The sequence below is a fragment of the Pararge aegeria genome, chromosome 10 (assembly GCF_905163445.1).
Source record: "Pararge aegeria chromosome 10, ilParAegt1.1, whole genome shotgun sequence".
Lineage (NCBI taxonomy): Eukaryota > Metazoa > Arthropoda > Insecta > Lepidoptera > Nymphalidae > Pararge > Pararge aegeria.
This window is the reverse complement of record NC_053189.1, coordinates 6,034,182-6,060,129: the sequence shown is the minus strand read 5'-3', so window position 1 is coordinate 6,060,129 and position 25,948 is coordinate 6,034,182. Positions and strand designations below refer to the sequence as shown.

The 25,948-nt window shown below is 34.7% G+C and overlaps 1 protein-coding gene across 3 annotated transcripts in view; it reads right to left on the bottom strand.

Annotated features, from left to right (window-relative positions):
- Positions 1-22,421: 22,421 nt before the first annotated feature.
- Positions 22,422-25,948, bottom strand: part of LOC120626800 (angiotensin-converting enzyme-like) — a 125,260-nt gene continuing 121,733 nt past the window's right edge. For all 3 annotated transcript variants that reach the window (XM_039894549.1, XM_039894551.1, XM_039894550.1), the window contains 7 exons: positions 25,664-25,840; positions 25,043-25,140; positions 24,371-24,659; positions 24,122-24,278; positions 23,863-24,039; positions 23,677-23,790; positions 22,422-23,602 (listed from right to left, as the gene is read on the bottom strand). In XM_039894549.1, the coding sequence (XP_039750483.1) occupies positions 23,044-23,602; positions 23,677-23,790; positions 23,863-24,039; positions 24,122-24,278; positions 24,371-24,659; positions 25,043-25,140; positions 25,664-25,840 (1,571 nt within the window). In that variant the 3' untranslated portion in view covers positions 22,422-23,043. The remainder of the gene's footprint in view (positions 23,603-23,676; positions 23,791-23,862; positions 24,040-24,121; positions 24,279-24,370; positions 24,660-25,042; positions 25,141-25,663; positions 25,841-25,948) is intronic.

The following is a 25,948-nucleotide window of genomic DNA, read 5'->3' as shown; positions in this document are numbered from 1 at the left end:
CAAGATTCTAGGCTCGGTACTCTGTAAATAGCATATTGTTAGAACAATCCCAACTATGCTCATTTAGCGCACTATACTAAATCAGTGCAGCCGACAATAGGGTAGGTATATGATTTTATTTAAATCATGTAAAAAAAAATAACGAACGCTAAAACGATCTTCCTGGCGTAATGGTGAGCGTTGTGGTGTTATAAGTGGAAGCCTTGGATTTGATTCCCGGCGGGGTCTGATCTTGTGGGAGACTTCGGCCGTTGCTAGATACCACACTATTACCAAAGATCAAGAAGATCATATCAGCGTCCTTGACAGCGGCTAATGGAGTGAGCTATGCTAGTGAGCTACTACAAATTCAAATTCCAAATTTCTTTATTCATGTAGGCCCTTATGAAGCGTTTATACATATATGTTTATTTAATTGTAAGGGTATGATGATAACTTCGTTCGCAAACTTAAACCTAAAGCTACGAGGGTTCCAAACGCGCCCTGGTTAAAGAATAGCCCACAACAAACTAAGCCGGGTAAATTTTGTTTTTGTTATCACCATCTCACAGTAAATTTATATTAAGCTATGAAGTTAGAGCAAGTCACATCCAAGCTTTTTTTTTAGTTTAAGTAATCCTTAACATTAAGCTTACAGCTTATGTTTTATATAAACGTTGAACCTTTTGAGAGATTATAGCCTAATAAACTGCACAACGAGTTTATTTTTACTTCTAATTTTAATATTGTTACAATCCATTTTCTTTTTAAATTTTGCTATATTTTTATGGATATAAATTAAATTTTCAAACATGATATTAATCAGATATAAGGTATCAGAAAAAAAATAATATAATAACGTGGCAATAGAAGGACTAATAGACGATGGGGACCCAAGGTACAGGTGTGACGAGCCAGCAAGTTAGCGCAGCGTTAGGAGACCTCCACTAGGTGTACACGACATCAAGCGAGCCGCAGTAAATCGCTGGAAACGAGCAATAGACCGTGGGTGGAAATCCGTAACAAAGATTTGTTTGTTTGTTTGTAATTTTTTTGCCACTCTAAGTAGAGGTGTACCTACACGGAAAGCTAGTTTTTAATTGTACCCCTAAGTGGGGAAAGTCTTTTATTTTTCCATTTAAGTTTAAGTCAAAAACCAATCAGGATAAAATCATTAAACAGGTAATATTTTAAAGTTTTTGACTCGTCAAAGTTATGGCGTTTTAAAAGTGCAACGCAATACTTGCTAGCTCACATTTCATATGCCTCAGGTCGTTAGTGAACTATGATAACAAAAGTTATCTCGCACATTTCATTTTAAACTATTCGCATTACATATTTGCAGACATTTTCTCTGTAAATTGCACTTGGAGTTATGAAAATGTCTTTTCATCCTTATTCAATAATCTCTTTTTTTTAATAAATGGAGTAGCGCTAAGCTTCGATAGGACTTTTGTTTTAAATGTGTGGATTTTCGCTTGACTGAAATGACACCTGAATAAGTAAGTGCAGATCATGTGGCCTTGCGCCTCGTTGGTCTAGTGGTCAGCATATTCAACTACTGAATACGAGGCCCTACGTTCGAATCCCGGGCAGGGCTGTACATTGTTTGGTTAAGTATATTTTCTGTTACAGAACCAGCCTGGAACCCGCCTAGGCGGTGTAGCTTTCGTGCTATCCCGGTTATCCGATATCTCGTAGATTTCCGATAGTTAGTTAACCTTGATTTGTGAGACGGTTATGTGATTGGTTGAATGTACCTTTTAAATTCGGATGCACTTTGATAAATAGATGTGTCAGTCGCCATAAACACCGTGAAGAACAAAAAATTCTCTCACGAGTAGTTTGCAAGTGAAATACACAAGACCTACAACCAGACCAAACTAGAGAAAATTGTATATTATGTATTTTTAAGTAAGCGCTTCGCTGCAATGACACCTTATGGTAGTCAATAGTCAAAAGTCAAAAGTCAATAGTCAATAGTCAATAATCATTTATGCATAAATATTAATATTATACGTCACATAGTAATTATTAAATAATAAATTATATCATACAAATGTATATGAATTCATAAATTCATTATAATATTATTCTATATTAACAAATAAGTAAAGTCAATCTTCACAATGAAGAATTTACATTATAGAGAATGGGACTTTAACAAAACCCTAACTTAGAAAGGAGTTACCAACAATTTTTTTGACGTAAACAATTTTTTTTACTATTTCATGAGTGTAGCCATTAGATCGTCAAATATTAATCTAAAACCATCTATTGGGAGAGAAAAGCTTTAAAAAAAAGTAATACTGAAAACTGAGCGGATACAAAATCATATGGCGACTGCTAATGAGATATTGTAATATTTAACCAAGCAGAATGGGATTATTTTTTAGTTTGTGGAAAATTAACTAAACCAGGGACCATAATTTATTATTGTTCAGAAATAATAAACATTATAATTTAAACATAATGAGGATATTAAAATGTAAAGTGGGCGAATAGAAATACTGAGTAGGTGAATATTAATATGCCAGGCCTGCGTCACCTAGTCCTGAGCTTAGTCTATAACTTATCTTTAATGTACCTATCAATAGTAATCATACCGATAGTTTTATCATTAACAGCTCAGCTATTATAATTTGTACCTACTAGCCACTAGACCGAATTATGTACATTAATTACTAAATAAGTATTTCATTCGTCCTAATAATGTAAATGAATGATAATTCTATGTACACAGCAACGCGCTAACCCACGCTATCTCTTCCACTCTCGACACACTAAACACACCCTTATCACGACACATTCTACTTGCAGTACACCCACCCCGACAACCCAACCCCCTAGTGATCGAGGCTTACACTTATACACCCCGACGTCGAGCTTAATCGGCGACGTCCGAAGCATGTCCACACACACTCACAGCAAACAAAGCGTCTTCGCCGGCGAAGACGATGGCCCCGTTTTCTGACGTCATCGGGTCGTGGACCCTTGCCACGGTCACGGGGGCGTTCGGAATAAACAATGATTAGTCCAAAAGTGCACAAACAGTCCAATTAACGTCGAGCCGAGGTCCGAGTCTTCGCAGCAGGCACCTTCGGGTCGAAGTCTCCCAGCTTCCCCCCCGATGTCGTCGAGCCCTGGGGCTCTTCACATGGCGAGCTTTCGCGCTCGCCCCACTTCCCCGGTGACGCCATAGCAACCCCTCAGGTGGTTATCGGTAAGTATCAATGCGAAAAAGTAAGACACATTCTATTTTGATTTTCAAGATCGTTACACTGTTCATTTGTTTTTATATCTAGTTTATTTTATTCTTATTCACAACATTGTTAGTGTTTTTACTATATATTTTAATGAAATTGTTTATATCAAAATATTATTAGATTATTGTGTACTCAAATAAATTAGTTTTTAAAAATACATTTTATTCCCACGTAACAAGCGACTATAAAATCCAAAGCGATAACTATACAGTGCTCCAAAAAAGTGTCCCTGTACCGTGGTACGAATGTCAAATTGTAAACAAATCATCCATATATTTTCTTCTAACTTAAGCCAGCAGCCGGACACTTTGGTTTTATTAATGAGGTCAAGATTTGTAGTAGCCACAATAAATTCACGCACACAGTTCTAGTTTTAGTTTTAGTAAGAAAAATTCAGTAATTACTATTTCTTATATAAACATTCATATTCGGTCCTTTGGACAGCGGACCCATAATATTTTAAAAACCAATTGATATGGCATTTGTGAATTGAAATATTTACCGCTGTTCCTTAAGCATAAAGTTAATAGTCAACAATGCAAGCTCCAAGCAAAAGTTTATCTTGCACATTTCATTTCAAACTATTCACTATGCAGTTTTCCAAGTGAAAATGCGTTTAGATATTCTATTCTAATTTTAAATTTGATAAATGAATTTCCGTCTAAGATAAGAAGTATATATCGATGAGCCCGCAAAACACAGCATTGGTCGGCCCCCAACAAGGTGGAAAGACGACATCATGCGAGTTGCCCAGCAGTGGACCCCAATCGGTTGAGATGATGAGGATGATGATATTACAGCACTTTTTTGTTTGTGTTCGTAAAATGAGAATAATCAATAAAATGCAAATTAATGTTTCTGTGTTGAGTTTACTTTTCCAATTGTATAATTGTATAATGTGAAAATATTTGACGACAACCCTGGCGCAGTTGTAAGCGCTGTGAGGGAAGGTCTCAGGTTCGTTCCCCGACAGGTGTAATCTGGGACTTTATAAGTTCACTATTTCACTGGTTTGGTCTGGCGGGAAGCTTTGACCTAAGCTAGTTACTTCCATAATGACAAAGACGTGCTGCGAAGCAATAAAGCGTTTTTGTACGATACATTGTTAAAAACCGATTAGGCGTATGGGTTTAATATAACTGCTATACCTCTAACAGGTTAGCCCGCTACCATCTAAGACTGTATCGTCATTTACTACCAGGTGAGATTTAAGTCAAGGGCTAACTTGTAATGGAATAGAATATATGTATTTTTATTTATTTATTTATTCCCATCTTACATTATAATGTAATCACTAGCATTAATATTAAATTTAAAATTTAAATGACCTTCGATCATCATATATTTGGAGGTCAGACGGACTTTCTACCAACTAAAAATAATGTGCTAAATCTTACGAGGAGACGTCGATGCTCCAGATCTCCATTACTGACTGTGTTGTATGCGCGCCTCAAAAGACAATAACCTACGTCCGTGAAAAAAAAAAATATTCGTGATCCCTTCCTGTAACACTGTTGCACGAAGCATGGCACCTATACCGCGTCCATTGTCGTCATTCAATGCGCTCTGGACAGCAATGCTCAATGGGATCTATTCCATGAAGTGTACACAGCATTGTTCCGTGAATTGTTAAGATACTCTGAGAATATTGAATGACCTTTACATCAATATTCGCAGAGTATCACTATAGTACACTACGTTAATATCATGTATTTTATAACGTTTCATGTCATCTTTAATTTATTTGTCTCATAGTTAGTTATCCATAAATTATGTAGTTCTACCTAGTTAGTGTAAGTGGCCCTGCCGTACTAACAAGATGTAAAATAAATAAATAATCTAACACTAGCTCATTGAAAGTATTATAATGAGTGCAAGTACGCTATATCTATATTGAGTACTGCAACTACTGAGTTTCTTGCCCTATCTTCTCGGTAGAATCTGCTTTCCGAACCGGTGGTAGAGTCACTAAAAACATACATACTAGACGTTTCAAAAGTGCTTATAAAGTAGGCCTACTTGAAATAAATGAATTTTAATTTGAATTTATAGCAAGTTGCTTTTGTCTGTTTGTCTGGTACCACTAATCGCCAAAGTCGTGAAACAAGCAAAAGACAGCTTTCATCCTGTGAATATAATAATAGAAATATGAAGTCCCTGATAATATAAAATTTTAAGGCGCTTATAATAATCGGATAAAAAGATTTTCCTTTTTGTAGAAGAATGCTAGTACAAAATGACAAATTCATGTACATGATATAGCCGAAATGCTTCGCAGGAAATAGATTTTATTCGTGATCCCCCGTCGGTCGTATGTTACATAACATGAATTTATGAATATCAAGCGGCATGACTTTACGTATCCAAATCGAATTGTTATATTATGTTTGCAAGATCTCTTTCAAAAGAAATACATAATAAATCCAGTACCTAGGATATTATTCCCAAAAAAAATCATAAATATTTTCAACTAATACATTAATCAGTAGACATTATCATATATTGAAAAAAACATTAGGTACCCTCTGTTCTGGGTTTAGCACCAGTACACTGAACTAATGTACCTACATCAAATCTGTTGTTTTACAACTTTTTTTGGCGTCCGAATAAAGATTTCCCTATTATTTCAAGTACGCCTAAATATTATTCCAATTAGAAAACACATAATAATAATTAAAAACTAACATTAATATTTACAAAAAATATAAGTCGTCTTACTGTTCACTTATGGGCATGGTAACCAAAATGCTGGCGCTTTAGCCCCTTTGAATTGCTAGACTTAGCTAAATAAGCGCCAACTCTTGGGACCAATATTTGGGACACTATGTTAAAAAAAATTAAAAAGAAGTGTTAAAGTAGTTGCATCATCATAATCAATAGCAACGCATAGCGGGCCCACAATAGAGCCAGGGTCTTCTATCAGAATAAGAAAGGGTGTAGACAGTACTCCACCACGATGGTTAAGAATGGATTGGTGGACTTCACATACCTTTGAGAACATAATGGGGAGCTCTTAGGCTGCATGCCTAAGAGCTCCCCATTACCTGTAACCTTTTTTTTTTTGTTTTGGACTGGTGGAAAAGCTTTGTTGGGCAAGCAAGTAACCTCACGATCTCACGTTCACCTTTAAAGCAAGTGATATTTAATTGCTTAAAAAACACGTAAATAAAGACGATTAAACTAGGCAAAAAGGTAGGCTGAAGTTGTTGAAACTATCAAAATTATCTAAATTACAACATAACTTTAGTTTTAGTTTACAATTCAATTAAGGAATTAAAATAAAATTACGACTCACAATACCTTGTCCAGTCATCAAATTGTTTTAATATTTTTTTTATAAGATAGTCATACTTTTAGTTCTAATTTATATTATTATTTAAATTAGGTTTTATTTGTTTCTGACATTAATACCACCGTTTCTTGATACCTCAAAATAAACTGACTGTTGCCCTTAACTGACTGTGTCGAGAAGATTCTAGTCATATAATAGGGCATATTTCATGCTCAGAACTATAAAAGTCCAACACTCGTACAGATACCTCACTGTCTCTGGGGATAGTAAATCTAATTTTCTTTATTTTCACTCCTGTACAGAGCTATTTTAATTCGGACACTACACATAAACTTTTTACGAGCCAACCACATGTGATACACGTTACTTAACGCACGACCGGGACATGCTTTGGTTATTAACATAGCTATGAACACTTCCAACTCATTCACTTTTCATCCGAAAAAAAAAATTAAATTTGGTTCATCCGTTCAGGTAATACGATGCCACAGACAGTCACACACACAAATACACGTTAAACTTATAAAACCGTAGTTTTTAAGTCGGGGTTATAAATTATTTATTCCGAGGAAGGCTGACTCTCCATCAAAGATTTGTGCGTAATCTCAACAGATTACGATATAAGAGCTAGAATCAAACGTTTTTATTTCAATTAAACGTATGTACGTTTAAGTGAAACATACTATTATCCACTCAGTCCTGACTTCGGTTAAAATAGTTACATGGTTTAACATATTACTTAACAATTGTAGGTATTTTAATAATCATAATACAGCTCTTATAGCGTTTTCAGTTTTATCGTTAACTCTGCTTGTTTGTTGGATATTCGTTGCCCGGCTTTAAAATATGTAACCGATAATTTATTTAGGTTTAACCGGTTTTGCTTGAACAAATTTATTTGAGAAAGATACATCAAACCACTCATAATCTGTTACCTGTGTACACGAGCACGCCCGCCCGCTTCCCGCTTGACTGCTTGAGCGATCGTGCTCGAGCGGTCAATCAACCTAGTCAACGCTTACACAAGGAAATTGCTTATCAATCGCTTAAATGAGTTCGATCTTTGACGCCATAGGTACTCAAACATCAACAGACGATAAAACTTAAATCATTTTGTTTTTTAAAGTACCAATACTACAAAAAAAAATGCAAGCCCTGCTGGGGATATTAGAACTAATTTTCTTTATTCTTACTCTTGTATAGAGGTTTCTGAAGTCTGGTATTATTACATACAAACTTTTTACGAGGGTACCACATGTGATAAACGTTGCTTAGCACGTGACCGCGGGACGTGCCTTGGTTAAACTGTTACACTGATTTGAAGTAAGGCTGCCTTGACATTAGCGTTAGGCGAGGAGGAGACTTCAATAACTTAGTTTATAATAGTAAACCTTTTTGACATCGTAAGATAGCCAGTTTGCCGGTCTTGAAATACCGCATGCCATCACGTTTGTCTTAACTTTCCTATTATTTTAAATTATTTTATTCGTATCAACAGCGTTAAAGTAAAAATATAGTTATAACTGGATTAAATTAAATCTAAGTCCTAGGCTGAAATAAGTTTAAAAATTAGCACGTAAAAAACCTAAGAATACAAAAGGTATCATCGATTAGAAGCAATCAAACAAAAATTTACACATTGATAGGGTTTTCATTGCCCTTCAGAGAGTAGTTTCTTAATATCAAGGTGTTAATCGGCAACAGATTTTTCGCTAGCATTCCTGGTGTCAAGATCAAGTAAAAAAAATTAGATAATAGTAAGTTTTTTTGAGCATTTTTATTTTTAAATATTGTTGCTATTTCCAGCAGTTGTAGGTACATTTACGAGTAGAAGGCACAACTTTATAGAGATGCCAAAAAGTGTTATGTCTTTAGATAGTTAAGCAGCTAGTTTGTGGTGGAAACCAAATAAAAAAAATATAACAAAAGCCACTATACTGGGAAAAAGGGTTTCAATTGAGCAAAGTTTTAATCGACTTTAGAACTTTAATTAGAGCTGGGTTGCAAGCAATGTATTATTTTATTTTATTAATTAATGCCAAGCTACTGGTGTCTGAGCAGCCTTAAACAGTAAAGCTGATTTCGAGTAAAGCTGCACTGGAAGAGGGGGTGGAAATTTGACGTTATCATTTTAAATTTGACATCGACCGTGACTTGGTACCTTCCTTGTTCAAAGTAGATACGTAAAGGTACGAAGATACGGTTTAGTTGCAAGCTCCTTTCAGAATTTCGTTCATGATTTTACATTAAAGTATTTTTTTTATTACAGTATTTTATCTGGACTTTAGTACCAACCCAATATTATTTAAATTGAAAATGTATAAAAATAAACACATAAACACATAAACAATTACACATTAGTTAGATCAAAGATTCTTATTATATATTTTTTTCAAATCATTGATAAAATACCTGTACATATATATAAAAAGTAGAAGAATTTTTCAAAGTGGTAATATTTTTTAAATTTTAATTTTAATTTCTTTGAGCCACCGCTGTTCATCTGTCCGTGCGTCTGTCCATCTGTCTGTCACCATGCTGGATTTCATAATAGGTAGAAATAATGTGTATTTTCTATTATTTAAACAACAAATAATAAAATCTAATAAGAAGATTTGAAAATTTTAGGATGATACCCTATAATTACACTCAAAATAAAAAATTCCCAGAATATTATCGTGGTATGTACCTGTTAAACTATATTGAGGAAATTATTAATAATGTTCTCACGTATTGGGAACATGCAACTGGTTAGTACGTAATATATTTAATAAGAACATAATCGTAACGTTTGACAAGTAGGCAAATGGAAGGTGCGAACCCACTTCACTCCTGTAATGTAAGATGGGTGCTCGTTAATGAATATATTCATGTTGGCGACAGCTCTAAGGGCGCGGATAACCGCAGTAAAGTATTAACCTTGAATGGTTTCTTCAAGATATTGGGATATAGGATTACGCATTAACTCAAAGTGTGTATGTAACAAGACAATTTATGAAATAAAATGCTTTAAGGTAGGTATGGCATTTAACGCCCAATTTGGAATAACGCCCGAATGCTAAAAATTGGGGATACTGCCGCACGAGTTACGTTACACGCCACGCACACATAGAATAAAACAATAGGAACGCACAGACGCAATGCTACGGGGCTCACGCCACCAAATGCTCAGTTGCGAACTTTACCTCATGGACGCCGGCAGTGCACGCTGTTATTATAAAAAATACTCTGACAAATTCGTAAGTTTTAGTATATTTTCTATAATTAACATTTCTAATTTTGTGATTAGCGTTTATTTTAGATACCTTTTTTTCATATTTCATTGACGATTTGATTGATTTTTTTTAATTATGTGTGAAAATATGAGTTTTAGGTAGAAGGTACTATTCGGGTAGTAACGCCCCGTAAAGTGAGGTTTGAGCGTGAATAGCCTGTATGGGCGCTATTATCCTTATGTGGGCGCATTTATACAAGGCGTAAATTTCTGTGTATCATAATGATTTGCTTTTTACAGATCGGTGAAATGAATCCATCTCATTCCACACGTAAGAGAAGAGGGGAGTCTTGGTCGGAAGATACTATGAAAGATTACTGATCTCATTCATGTTTAATGTTGTACCCAATTCAGGGCGTTAATTGACGCGCTAGTCTGGGACGTCATTAGCCATCTACGTTTAATAGCGCCCAATAAGCATTTCATAATTATCTATATTTTAATTAAAAATCCTTTAGATATTGATGTTCTATACCTATAACACAAGTTAGAAGTGAGATATTTTTGTCAAAGATGAATATGAAGAAAGTACGTGATGTGTTGGACGTGTTACAAAATTTGAATATTGTAGTATTTGTTGTTCATATAATGATAATTATAGTGCTATCTAAAAAAGACAATATAATATACTTTTAGGTTTTGTACGGCTCTAAGTCGAAATATTTATGTTTATTAAGATAATACGTAAATTAATATATGGGCGTTACTAAAAACTGTATGTTCAATAACGTCCATGACAGGGTATTCAAAATGTCTTTGTTTGCATAATCTTAGATGACTGAAAGCACTTATGTGTTATTTTTCTGTGTTCTTTATTGGTCAATAAAACTATTTTTCAAAACAGTTTTTAAATTCAATCATTTCATTAAATAATATATCAATTTGGAATTAAGTGGGCGTTAATTGCCTAGGATACCTTATAGGCTTTTATACTAGACTTGACTGCGGACTTCGCCCGCGTTTATTACGGTTTTCACAAATCCCATGGGAACCGTTACATTTCCTGGGGCCAAAAGTAGCCTTTGTTACTCTCTGGCCTTTCAAGTAACTCTAAGCCAAAAATCAAGAAAATTAGTGGCTTTGTTATAGCGTAAAGAAAGTTTAAACAAACAAACAAACACACTTTCGCATTGTTATATTATTAAGGACTTTTTTGGCAAGAATAAAAATTTGAAGTGAAATGTCAAAGATACGAAATGTTTAAACACGCTTTATATAATAAGTTGTATATTAATACAACAACAGAATGCATAGTTTTTTCTGTATCATGTGAGGAAATTAACTACGCACAGAAAAAGCGTGGAGAAACAGAGAAAGACGTATACACATTATACAAAGAGACAGACTACGAAAGAGTTTTTAGTAAATACTAGCTTCTGCCTGCGACTTCGTCTGCGTGGACTTCATAATTGGGTCTAAAGCTTCGTCGCTAATAATTTTTAATCATACCACGGGAACTATTTGAGAGATCGGTATAGTAAGTAGGTACATGCCCTATTCCATAGCAAAGGTGACATGCATACCAAATACAAAGCTGTATGCCCGTAACTTAGCTCGTAAGCAATTTTCAATTCTCCCTCGGAGTTTCTTAAGGAATCAGGACAAAAGGTAGCCCATGTTCTTTGCCATGTCAAGGGCACATTAATGCCAAATTTCATCTAAATCCGTTTAACTGTTTTTACGTAATTAAGTAACAAACATCCAATCACATGTATAATATTATATAGGTATAACTAGATGTGCCCTGCGGCTTCGCCCGCCGCAGTCATATTTGAGATTTTGAGATTTTTTCAAAAACATTTTTTTATCTTACGAAATTTTTTTTCATTAAAATGTATACTATATTATTTATAATACCTCCAACAATATGTATAAAAAGTTTTATGAAGATCGGTTCAGTAGTTTTCGCGTGAAAGCGTAACAAACAAACTTAAATTCATATTTATAATATTAGTAGGGATAGGGAATGATAGGATAAATTCTGATATTGGCTTCAATGTTTCACTGCCCGGCGTTCCGTAACTGCCAGCATTCCTCAAAAAGGACTACGATTAGACCATGACTGATTTCTAGACAAAACAAAGGCTACTACATCATTTTTCTTTAATGTTCATTTTTTAGTTAACTTAATTTCTTCTGTTAAGATGTCTATTATTTTTAATATCAACACAAATATTTTTGTTTGTATACCTACCCTCGTTTTTATGTTTATTTCTTGTTATGGAAGAGCGGTGTCTTCTGACACAGGGGTAGTAATACTACCCTTAAAAGAAGGCTCCAGCCATTAGTGTTTAAAGTAATTTTATTTACCCAAATAAACTATTTTTATTTTTTTTTATTTTTTTATTTTTACTACGAAGTTAATATAAATAAATAAGTTAGTATAAATAAATAATCAATTTAATCTTCTTGATGGCATTATTGCATTTTGTAGTATTTATCTACGGAATAGTGCGTTATAGATAGCACTTCTAAATTCAATCCGTCATCTGATTTTGGATAAGATTGATTATTATTAATAATAATCTATTTATTTCAGGAACAGCCCATATTAATACATTTAAAACAATAATTAGTATTAGTTAATATGCAATATCGAATTAAAAATTAAAATTACAGTATAAATTGATTCAAATGCCATGTTACAAATATAAAATTAAAAAGCCAAAATAAAAAAAATATTAAAAAGAATTAATCAGTTCTATCAGTTAAAAAAACTAGTTTTACAATTAACTTAGACCGTTTCACGCAATAGATAACTTTTTACGATTTTGAAACACTTTAAAGTATCGGAAAAATGTTTATACTATAAGAAATGTGAGAAAAACTAATTATATCTACTTATTTCCTATTTTTTTTTATCGTTTATAGAGCGTAGTAACTAAAGTGACTACATGCAATATTGTACTGCTCAGTGAAATGCTTTCATCATAACGAATGGTTCAATTATTTTAAAACGAAGACAATCTCAGTAGTAGGTAACAAAATATCCTAGTTTCTTTATCAAAGAAATATTTCTTTTACGTTAGCTTCGTTCACTGATAAAATATGAATTTCTTATAAAAATCCTTTTCACGGAGAATCTAATACAACTCAGCGTGCGGGGAATAATGATGTACACCGTAATTTACTCAAAGCACCTTCTCCTTTAAGTTACTCTCAAGCATTACAAAGGATTGAATCGAAGAACATTTGTATATGATATCAGCTTTTCGCTGCAGTTACACCGGTAATTTTCTTCTACATACAACACAGTATCTCTAAAGAGTTTGTCAGCGGCCATGCTACAGACGATGTTGGGTAATACATTGGTCGGTCAAAACCTGGCGGGATTGCGGCCAATAAGCAAGTCATCCCGTACTCCCGCCGTAGATTTTTGACGACCTCCCTGACATAACGGTGAGAGCGCTGTGAATTTAAGTAAGAAGTTCCGGGTTCAATTCCCAGCAGGGGTTAGGGGTATGACTACCATACTCCCTAACAGGTTAGCCCGCTTCCATCTTAGACTTCATCATCACTTGCCACTAGCCAAGTAGTAAAATTTAGAGGAACAAATTAAAGAAAAAAAACTTGTGTTTAAGAAACGACCGTTGCTTCATCGACAAATATCTTTTACAAAATTGCGAACTGATGATCATACCAAAATTTTACTGCATCGTAAATCGAATAGGTGGGTAATAGGTAACTCTTTTAAAGAATATTTAAGTACTTAAACGAAAACTGATAGCTTAAACAATAATTCAAACGGGCAAGAGCGGGAACTACATTCACTGTTATATAAATGGCATCAGTATTTTACTGCAAACAGAGAATAAAGCGGTAGGGAAGGATATCTCAAGCGAACGACGCAACAATGCATCATGCAAGTAGGATATACTACTAGGTATGAGATATTCGCAGTAGATTCGTAGCAATGGATTTACTCTTACTGTTTCCGTAAAGGGAGCAAGAATTTTATTTTGCGTGAAGAGAAATGGTAAATATCGGTCAGACTTTCAATACTTAAAAAAATAAATAAATAAAGATACACACATCGATATCTAATAAATAAATAAATATACTACGACAATACACACATCGCCATCTAGCCCCAAAGCAAGCGTAGCTTGTGTTAAGGATACTAAAAAGAATGATGAATATTTTAATGAATAATGTAGGTACAAAAAACCCGTAATTTACATATAAACAAACACCTAGACACTGAAAAACATTCATTTTCACACAAACATTTTCCAGTTGTAGGAATCGAACCCAAGGCCTTGGACTTAGAAAGCCGGGTCGCTGCCCACTGCGTCAATAAGCCGTCAAACAACAACTACAATTGTTGCTTACAATTAAGTACTTACGAAAGTACTGTATTGTCGACAATACTGAAGGAGGAGAAATCACAACCTTCGAGATGGGCTTAAATCTAGCGATTTTCGTAATTTTTACATTTACAGGAAACTTTGACGTTTTTTTCTACCGAGATAATTTTACTGAGTCGTGTAAAGTTGGCAACAATTTAATCATGAAATGTGATGAAGAAAATCACCTATATTTTTTTCGGCATGAAGAACGCCATAAATTGTTAATAGTTAAAGTTCTTCCAATTCCATATAGCAGCACAACCTTAAGCACGCAATCATGATATCAAAATGCTGATTTACCTTATTAATCCACTTTATACAAAAGTTCATCCAAAAGAACACCCATTAATTTTCTCAGACCCTTTCTGTACCATTATGAGTTATTAATTAACTAATAAATTATGGAAGGAAATAAGAACTGTGATTTCCCCGAACTAATTACCTGCATAGGCGGATAAAGGCAGAAATATCTAAAACCACTAATTAATGGGAATATTATCTACACCTACAAACACCTACTCGTAGTTTCAGTACTATCCTTACAAGTCTTTAGTCTTTACTAATACTTATTATAAATGCAAAAGTGTGTTTGATTATTTGTTTGTTTATCTTTCCTTTACGCCCAAAATAAGCATCCAATCAACTTGAGTTCTGGCATGGAGCTGGTTAAAAGGCCGGAGAGTAACTTTTTTTACAAACGGTTTTGTCCCAGTAAAACAAACAGTTCCCGCGGGATTTGTAAAAAAACCTTACTAAAAGCGAACGAAGAATGCGGGCAAGTTTTTTATATGATAAGTCGTTTCAAGCGATGGACATAAGTAATTTCTTTCTACCTGTGACTCGCTTAGCGTTCGTTTTCTGATGCAAAGTCGGTATTCAAACACCTTCGTAGCTTACTGTTACACTATCGGTCTCGAGAGGGAAAGTCCTTTTTGTGATATTGTATCAGTTGAGGGAGATAATCTATATTAATGTGCCAATCTTATAAATAATTAATTATCTATATAAGAAAACTCATTGTCACACAACGTGATCAAGGGAGATCGTGAGGAGATTTGTAGAGCAACCAAAGTTACCGATCCGAAATTTTGGGTATGCTCAAAAATTTGCGAAGCTGAAGTGGCGATGAACGCTGGGAGAGGCCTGAAGTCCAGCAGTGGGCTTTCATAGGCAGTGGATGATTATGTCTCCACCAACGAATGACTCAAATCTTTAAGGTATCTCGAACATCTAGTGACCGAACGGCTCGATGACGACATTGACTTGGAGCGGGAGTTTAGGGCGCTGTCAGTCAAAGGCAACATGTTGGCTTGCAGATTTGCACGCCGTACTGCGCAGGTCAAATTAACTTTGGTTAGAGGTTACTGCCAGTCCTTCTACATGTACTGTCTGTGGACGAACTACACGCAGCGCAGTTACAATATAACAAGTCCTGAGGACAGTGTTGGACAAGTCGCGACGCCGCAGCGCTTCAGCAATGTTTGCGGATGCTTGCATGGAAGTGCGTGCGTCGTGATGAGCACACTTGCGAGTACCCTCTGGAGAGCTTGGAACGATGCTCATTTCTCCGTTAGGGTGCAATAAGTTTTCTAAGATAGTTTTAAGTATCACTGATAGGAACTAACATAGGTCTAAATTAATATTGTTAATAAGTAACGAGGCGCAGTATCGAGAAACGCACAACGAATGTTGAATGACAGTCGTGTAAAATCTCCACACTGCCTAATCAATTACGGGATCTGTGATTTATTCGAATCATTTCCATTTCGCCCGATTTTATACCGATAAAGGCATAATACCGTATGTAATGACACCGAATGAATGATGCCAACGCTCCAGAGAGACGCCCACGTCCTTTCATGGACCTTTTTCAGATTATGATTTATTAATATGTGAGCCAATACCCGGATTTTTGTAACATACCCAATTCCCTATTATATAAAGTTGATAGTACTAACATATCGAGGGAAGTTGCAGGATCCGAAAATAGCTACCGCATTATATGTTGTGAAAGGTTTTAAAAATAATGAGGGTAAAAGATCCTTTAAAGCTTTACATTATGTATGTAACGCACATTTTGTTTTTGGATTATTTTACTTCAGACTAACATAAAAAGTATACAATAGTGTTAGTTATTTTTGGTTATTAAGTATACCTACCTTTTACACAAACTGGTCATCGTCAAAAAACAAAGATAATTCCGAACCGGTGGTCAAGTCAAACAGACTGACTTGACATTTAAAAAGCGCTTATAAACTATAACTACTTGAAATAAATGAATTAAGAATTTTGAAACTCAGACACCGCCAAGGTTCTTCCTGGAGTCTCTTAGTCATTATCATATAAAAAAAAAACTCCACTTAGTTAAAAAAAACCAGTGCCCTGTCGCTAGTGTATCAATGCCTTAAGAGTATCACAGCTGAAAGCTTGGAGTACTCCGTAATACGTAATACGCCAAGTCCCGGGCCAAACGTCACGGGGAAATAAATTATCCGGGCCTTGACTGCCGACCGCATAGCTTTGTCCGCAAGATTTGACTTCGCAAGGGTCGTATAAATACGGAAACACTTAACTGGACCCGTAAGACTCTCGCATATTTATACAGTAGGTAACCTAACTATAGCTTTCACATAAGCGTAATTTTTTTTTTGAGGCAGGTTAATGAGCATGCCGTGCGAATGCATCGTAATGGAAATATCTGTAAGTATGTTGGTAATTAATATCTTCTCTTTTTGCACTAGTATATATATTACGTACTTATAACACGTTTTTTCCACTACAGGTTGCCCTTGATTGCTAAACTGTTAGGAAGTATAGTAGTCGTGCCCCAAATCGGTTTCTACGCGACATCACACTGAAACATTAAATCGTTTAACGGCACGTCTTTTTCGGTAGGGTGGTAGCCACGGCCAAAGGCTCCCACCAGATAAGACTAGAGATAATTCAGAAAATATAAATTTCGAAATTACCCCCTGGAAATCGAAACCTCCTACTTAAATTCACAGCCCGAAGGGTCATTAATATGTTTAATCTCACAGAATAATTAGTTGTTATCACGAGATAAAAAGTAACCACATTTATGGTAATATAGGTATGTAAGAACGCCTCATAAGTGCCTGTAATACGTAAATAAAACATTTTTTAATCAGAATTTATTTCCGCTTGATTTCATTATACCCACGTAATAAACCTTTTCATACAAACCCTTTTGTTACAGCTAGCTGCCAGACAATAACTGAAAGTTAGTACCTTAACCCTAAAACACAGCACATCACGAGTTAAGAGTGACTTCAGACAATAAAATAAATTAGCCGGATCATGTCTGCTATCTCCCATTATAAATGCACCAGTTTTTTTTTTTTAATAACGCGATATAACGCGCCAAAAGACTATATACTTTCCTTTGAAAAAATTCAAATCATTTTATGTTAAAATATTACGCACTAGAAGATAAGTACATTCGTTAGACAATCAAATAAGAGGTTCAAGAGATACCGCAGTCTTTCAATTTAGTTGAAATATACATTCGTGTACAATATAATCGACACCAAACACACTGACACCTAAGTAAAGACACAGGACAAAATTATTCTCCACTCCAGGCTAGTTACCTATAATCTATACTTATAATAAATCAGTAACTGGAAGATTTTTGTGCATTTAATGTATTTTGAAAATTTTGCTTCAGTACCCATAACACAAGCTACGCTTACTTTGGGGCTAGGTGGCGATGTGTGAATTGTCTTAGTATTTTTATTTATTTAATTACAGTCCTGAGAGTTTTTGATAACGTTTTCAAAGGAATGTTATGTCTACTAGTTTACGTGCTGGACTACGGTCTAAGTCGATTCTGAGTGGACCAGTAATGGGACTGTGTAGTGGCCCTTAATGGGATGGTAATGAAGACGATGGTGACGGTCCTTTTCTACAGGGAAAAAAGGAAGAGGTTAGCACTCATTATCATCATATCAACCCAATACCGGCCCACTACAGGGCACGGGTCTCCTCCCACAACGAGAAGGGGTTAAGGCCGTAGTCCATCACGATGGCCCAGTGCGGATTGGCGGACTTCACACACCTTTGAGAACATTATAAATAAATAAATCAGTATACTACGGCAATACACGCATCGCCATCTAGCCCCAAATAAGCGTAGCTTGAGTTAAGGGTAATAAAATTACTGGCAAATCTTTTAATTAATAATATACATAAATACTTATAACATATATATAAACACCCGGACTCTGAAAACATTCATGTTCGTGACACAATCATTTTCCAGTTGTGGGATCTGGGATCGAAACCACGGCCCCGGACCCAGAAAGCAGGGTAGCTGTCCACTGTGCCACATAACTCGCCGTCGATTATGGAGAACTCTCAAGTAAGCAGGGTGCAAGTGATAATTTTATTGATTAATATGCACATAACTCAGAAATGTTGTAGGTGCGTGCTGGGATTCGAACTCGCCCCCGCCGAAAGTGAAGACGAAGTCCCACCCATTGGGCTATCTACGCTTCGGAACTTTAGGGTAGCACTAATAAATTCAATCTACTAGCTATTGTTATAACAGTTTTTCATTTGATCGCTAAAGATTGGCGCGATTAGGTATGTAGAAAAGTTCCATCCCTAAAAAAAGGGGTTAATTGAAAACGATCGCTGAATTTCAAAAGGCCCGATAAAAAGCTGAATTTAAATAAACCGTGATGGATATAAAAAAGTATTAATTACTTCGGAGGATCGGTTGGAAAGCGGAATGGGTAATTTTGATTTAGAACCGTTGCGGAAGGGTGGGCGGGAGGTATTACGGGTAGCTATTGTTATGTCAGAAAATTTACAAGTTTGCGACAAATCAGTGAAGGAGTGATTACAACGAAAATAATTATGGTTTAAAGTTTATCAATACTACTATCATAAATGTTAAAATATGTCGGATCAAAGCTGCACCGAGCTTAACGAAATTTGGTACAGGAAAGTTTGCATCCTAGAGACAAACGGAGGCAGGCAGTCAGTCCAAAATAAGTATGTTGTTTTTACACTACCCTTGCAAACAGTATTTATGTAAATAATTACTAGATATTTTGACGAGAAGTCTACATACAATGTATTTGACTGAGAAACTCAGTCGAGGTAGACTATACACGAAGATTACGAGTTAAGCCGCGTATTGACATGCGAGCGTGAGAGCAGTGAACGCATGAACTCGCATGCCGATAGTCAATACAGGTCTGCTAAAGTCAAGTGGTTCGTTTTACGCTACGCATTTTGTGGTTCTGGGCACTAATCAAAGCGCACTCAGTCGAGGAATGAAAATTTTGGAGCCAGAATCACACAAAAAAAAACATGAAATTATTTCATTTCAACAACGTGCCAACCTACTTTGAAACCCTCTACGCCCATTTCATTAGATATAATAACTTAAAGAAAGAGGAAGCTGGGCGTGCTATTGCAACATTTTATGTTTATCTTTATTGTAGATCACGAATCAACGCGGAGAGTCACCACACGGCGCTCCATTTATTTTTGCGCGCCTCATAAGCGAAGAGTTGAGGTGATGCTCTACTACCGATATATCTATCTAGTCAAGGACTTTTCGAAACTAATTTTTACACTTATAGGATAATATTATCATATACATATCAAGAAAAAACATTCGTTTAAACGTATTTTTAAATACTCATGTCAAGCAACTTAACACAAGATGCTCACCGTGTATCAATGTGTTCGCGTATTGATACGTAGCTTAACAGTTCACGCCTTAACTTAAAGATGCCCACTATAAAGGCTTCCACTACCTAAGTTTCAATACGGTCACTAAATTTGGTATTTGTTGTGTATAAAATACGAATCAATAAAGACTGCAGGAAGAAACGATTAGCGTACCTTGCCTACGTTAGTTATATGAACGTAAAATCTATGCATTATTTTTAGCTTTTATAAAAATTTAAAGGTAATACGACCTCTGGAGGTGACAAACATCAAAAGCGGCTCAATATAAATGAAGATCAATCTTGGAAGTTATCAGAAAACGCGCAAACAAAAACACGGAATGATTAATGAGGTCGCTTCTCGTCTCTTAGACATTACCCTACTTTGAAACAACAAATAAGTCGCCAATAACAAATAGAATAACTTTCTGGAATCTGATATTGATATTATTTAATTTATTCAATTTTCGTTTCGAGTTTAATCACTGGGAGATAATCTTTTCTGAATTGGTTTCGAGTCTTGTTTGGTTTTTATTATTCCACTAGCTGTTGCCTCCGTTCTTCGACCGCGTTTATTACGGTTTTTTACAAATCCCGTGGGCACCGTTTGTCTTCCTGCAGGGCTAGCACAGGCAGGAGACAAAAATTATATCCCCTACAAGGGCTATAATTAACGTGTCCACTTGCTAAAGAATTTGAACGGGGAATAGAAGTTTACCGCCGTTTATTATATTATTTGGATATAATTTAAACTTGTGCCCCAGTGCTCTGAGAGTTGATAAAGCTGTGGGAGAAGATAAATTTTTATCCTTTTCCCGGGGAGATAATTATATCCTGCCCATGCTAGCCGTGCTGAAATAAAAAGTAGCCTATGTTACTCTTCGTCGTTTAAACTAACAAACTTTTTCATTTTTTTTTACAAGCACTTGAATTAATGAAGTATAATTTCTAAATTTTCTGTAGTCCTGGTCTGATGGCAGGACTCAGCCGAGGTTAGTTACTACACTACTGACCAAGACGTGCCAGAAAGCTATTTAGCGATGATACGATGCAGCTTAGCCCCATACCATCTTAGACTGCGTCATCACTTATCAACGGAGAGATTGCAGTCAAGAGCAATTTGTACTGGAATTAAACTCGGTATTAACACGTTATATGTAGTATTAAAAAAAGCTATAATTTTTAATTAAAATATACATGTTGTTGCAAAAAGAGAGGATATTACTTACCAACACAAACATATTTCCATTACGATGCATTCGCACAGCATTTTCTCATTAACCTGACCCACATTTAGGTAGAATAAAGAATTAGTAGTTATTGAACAATAGGGTAGTATGAGGGAATATAATGCGCGTGGTTCAAAAAGCGTAAATATTTTTATTGTCTTCGGAAGTCTTCGGAATTACGACTGTTAGCACGCGTCCTTCTTCCGGATTTTTTTTTTTTACAAATTCCGCAGAACCGGTTTGTTTCGCTGCGATAAAAAGTAGCATATGTTACAGTACGTCCTTTTAACTAACTCTATGCTAAAATCAAGTTGATTGGTTACTAAGGTAAACAAACAAAAAAAAAACACAAACAAACAAATGCAATTTCGATTTTGTAATATTAGTACTTAAGGATTATTATTTTAGATCCATTTTAGGTTTTTTAAATTGGTTGCAGCTATTGTAACGTAAAACACTATGATAATAGATGATTTCGTATGGGTTTATTATAATTGCCATCATCTTAACAGGTTAGGCCGCCAAAATCTTAGTCTGAATCGTCACTTATGTTAGCTTTTATTAAAATAAGATTTTAATTTTATTGAAACTTTTGCAACATTACGTAAGTAGAATAAAAGTAATAAGGTTTAAAATTATAAATATTGTTCAAACTTCCGTAAAAATATGTTTAATTTAACTTGTAGATTTTCAAAGAGATGTTTAACGATTTTCATATTTTTAAATCCTGAGTAGCTCAATTTTGACCTCCGGTAATAATGATAAAATAATGTGATTAATCAAAGTGAATAATCTTTTAAAATTTCATTTTGGTTTCTTAGCTGCTAAGCTAGTTGGTAGTGTTGTGGTGTAAGAAGAAATTAATAAATATATCTGCAGCCGAATAAGTGTTATTAATACTTAATAATATATTTAAAGCGGGACTCTCGCTAATATTGGACTCCCAATATGAATTATTTTATCAACCCTCAGAAAGGAGCGGTAAATAGAAATACGAATTGAATGATCATGATGATCATGATGAAATATCAGTCAATCAATACCTTATAACAGTCTACTGTTAGACGGAAGGCCTCTCCCAACCTTTTCCCCAAAATTTTTGGCTTTTGGACAGCAAAACAGAAAATTGGATACTTTGATGTATCGTGTATACTTTGTGCATTAACTAAAACAGCTAAAGATTTGTTTAAAACATTTATTTTTTTACTCTTTTTATCAAATTCTGAGACAAATTCACTATTTCATGCTTACTAACGGGAGTTAGTAATCTAAACAATAAAATACATTAGATTAAAATTAAAATGCATCAGTTATAACTGGATTGGTATAATTTTTAAATAATTTTATACTTATTAAAACAATATAAATGTTAGTAAATTAATGGTATCTGATAAAATACAAATAAACATAATGGTTTGGTCTTTAAGGGCAGAGTAAATAGATTTTTATAAAATTACCTTATTTGTTACAAATTTGATCGTTTCCTTTTATATAATATTTCTTTACTTATACGAAATTGAAACGCTTAAGGCACGGCGAAATTACATCTAACTAGAATTTACACCTATCGTACACACTTGGTAACCTTCATTAAACTATGTTTTTCAAATTGTGATATGTACAAAAATATTTTTTTCATCTTCACTATCTAAGAATATTTATTATACCGCAAGAGAAACACTCACAAACACACATCGAAATAAAGACAAACATAAATGCAACAGTAAAAATGGAATCTATTAAGAGATACAGCACCATAGAGTAAGAATAAATAATTCATTTTTACACCAATTATATCTAAACCATATTAAACACATTGAAATTATAGTATAAAACATTTAACCATCAACACATTTGTACTCTACACACCCCATTTATCGTATTGGCACAATTTCACTAGTGTCCTAAACAAAGTATCGGTTCTCATTTTAGAACCGATATTCTTCAAATCAGGCAGCCTGTCTTCTCCTTTGTTTTTCTAGCTGTTTTCTGTGATTTTGTCGTTTCCTTGCAATTATTGCCACTAATATTACCACAACTGCGAGCGCTACTGCAACACCAATCCACCAGTAAACGTTGTATGACGCTTCTTGGGGATGTAGAGCATTGCTCTGGTCCCCAACTGCCACTGGATTCTTTATTTCTAACACGCCTACTGTTGATGTTTCATATTTAGCGTTGGACTGTTCATCAGTGTCTATGATATTATCAAATATACTATCATGATTTTTTATCGATGTGATATCTTCTCTCTCATTTTCATCCGGGGATTTCGGTAAACTAGTTTCTTCGGGAATTTCATTTTCTTGTATTTCAACTTCGGGGGGAGGTTCGTTATAATCTAAAATTTGATGTTCACTTGCTGGATCTAGTTGATTATCTAAATATTCGTCTAATAGTCTGAAGTAATCCGTGAAAGCATTATACTCCAGTCCATTTTCACGTTTAACTAATAAATCGCTGATCATTTCAGGCCACGAGACACCAAAACCTTGCATCATGACATCACTGAAAATAGAAAAAATAATAATTTACATCAAGTTCAATCATAAAACTGAAGGATGAAATTTATATTTACTTACATTAAACGTTGATTATTTTGGAAAACGTGTGTTATTAAATCTAAATCATCAGATATCAGTTCTTCGGCGAAAGACTGGTAGATTTGATATTTCAATATAAGACCCAAAAATTTTCTGAAATCAATATTGAATTCATTAATGTTAAAAGAAATTCACATAAACGAAAAAAAAATAACCTTTTCTTACCCAATGTATGGTTTGTTAAACAAAATATTTGAGTCGCCCAGAATGTCAGAACTCGATGGCATTATCAAAGAGAAATTTTTCCTAAACTCACTCCAACTATCTTCTACTTTTGATAAAGGGATTTCACCCATAAGGATTTTTATTCGCCATTCGTCTGCTGCCAAATAATAATTTAGTCTGAAAGAATAAGATCACAGATAAAAAATAAAATAAAATCTTGAAAAAGAAAACAATTTTACTCTTATTAAGATAAACTTACTTAGGCAAATCTCTTAATGCAACAATAAGTTGCAAAACCAGGCGATGATGATTGCGATTAAAATTAAACCTTTCTAGAGGATATAGCCCTGCTCTATCAAGTGTATGAGGGTCTAAAGACAGAAGAGAAACAAATCCTGGCACCGCTTCATATATAGCTGTAAAAGATAATGATAGATGCATTAATTTGATTCGCGGATTTGCTTTATTATTATTTTTCGTTTTAAACAGAAACTATCAAAGGTTGTACCTGAATAGCGTGGAGCTTCCCTCAAAATATAAGTGTTATTGCTGTGTAAAGCTGTTGTAATTTTAAATCTAATTTTGGTGGCTGTCTCGTGAGCATCCATATAGTTTTGAATACTGACATCTTTACAAGATGCAAATCTCAGTTTGTTCGGTTGGCACCAGTCTACTATTGTTGGGGGACAAGTGCCATTAAAAGCTGATTCTTCCAAAATATCATTGGGAACTTCGCCTAAATTCAATTGGCTGAGCAAGTTATTTGCTTCTCTGTATGCATTTAACCCTCCAATGTCCTGCAAAGATGAATCGTGTATAAATAAATTTAAACAAAAATAAATATACTCATGATTTATAACCAACACTGTGCGTTCAAATACATTAATAGACAACGATATTATTTGGGAATAGTTTAATGAGTATTAGCGTTAAAATTTATTAAATATCTATATTGTGCTTGTTGAAACGATGACTTAATTCGGTAACTGAGCTTAGGGTTACCCTTCTTTCATGGCTTCAGGATAAGAATAATTACTTATCTAATAGTTGAAACTATATCTTAACCTCAGCTTCTTGTTAATATTCAAAGTGGTTTAAAATAATTAGCAAATTCTGGATAAATAATTGACCGATCGCCTATATAGATGAAATATAATTTCCGAAACAAAGAACAACATACCTTTAGTTGAATATTGGCGTGGACCTTCTGATATATATCGGGATATTTAGGTAGTAAACTCTCGATTAGATTAGACCAGTCATCTCCCGTGAGAGATCCTGTGAAATTAAATTTTCACGTAGAATCGATTCCTTTGTTAGACTTTATCCTAGGAGCCTCACGTACAATGCCTTTATCGTCGAATAAAACTTGGAAATAGTAAGTGATAATTAAATTATTTTATACGTTGTAAGATATTGCAGACACAAGTCTATTCAACTTTTTGTATACTTCATTCTAAGGATCTTCGGGTATATCACCGAGGATACCAGATTTCAAATTTTAATTCCAAATAATTACTACATGTACCTAAACAAGTTTTATAATCTGTAATCACTAAAAAATATAAATTGGACCAATGAACTATGTAATTCATATACTTAGTCATCTAAGGTGGGCTGAACCGACTTTAATTGTTTGAAAAGGTATATTTTCGAGATGGTCCTATTGTCACAAAATCGGGATCCGATGGGAAGATCCTATGGAAATCGAGAGAAATCCAGCAATTTTTTAGCTCTTAATAGTATGTGTTGAACTCTTTTAAACCAACTGAAATCTAAAAACTTTTTTATTTCAACTTACTGAATAAATGTACAGGCAGGGGTTTGCCAACTTCCTCAGCACCTCGAAGTCGTAGAGTAACGTACTTATGCAGCTTAAGGTACAGCGGTTGAACATGCTGCCAGATATCACGAGCGGTCAACATAGCTCCTTCATACTCCACCAGCGAGTCCCAATACTCCTCAATGAGATTGTAATCTATTTAATAATAAACAAGATCATCATCATCATCATCATCATCATCATCCTCAGTCTCTTTGTGATCCACTGATGGGCACAGACCCTCTTGTAGAGGATAGAAATAGT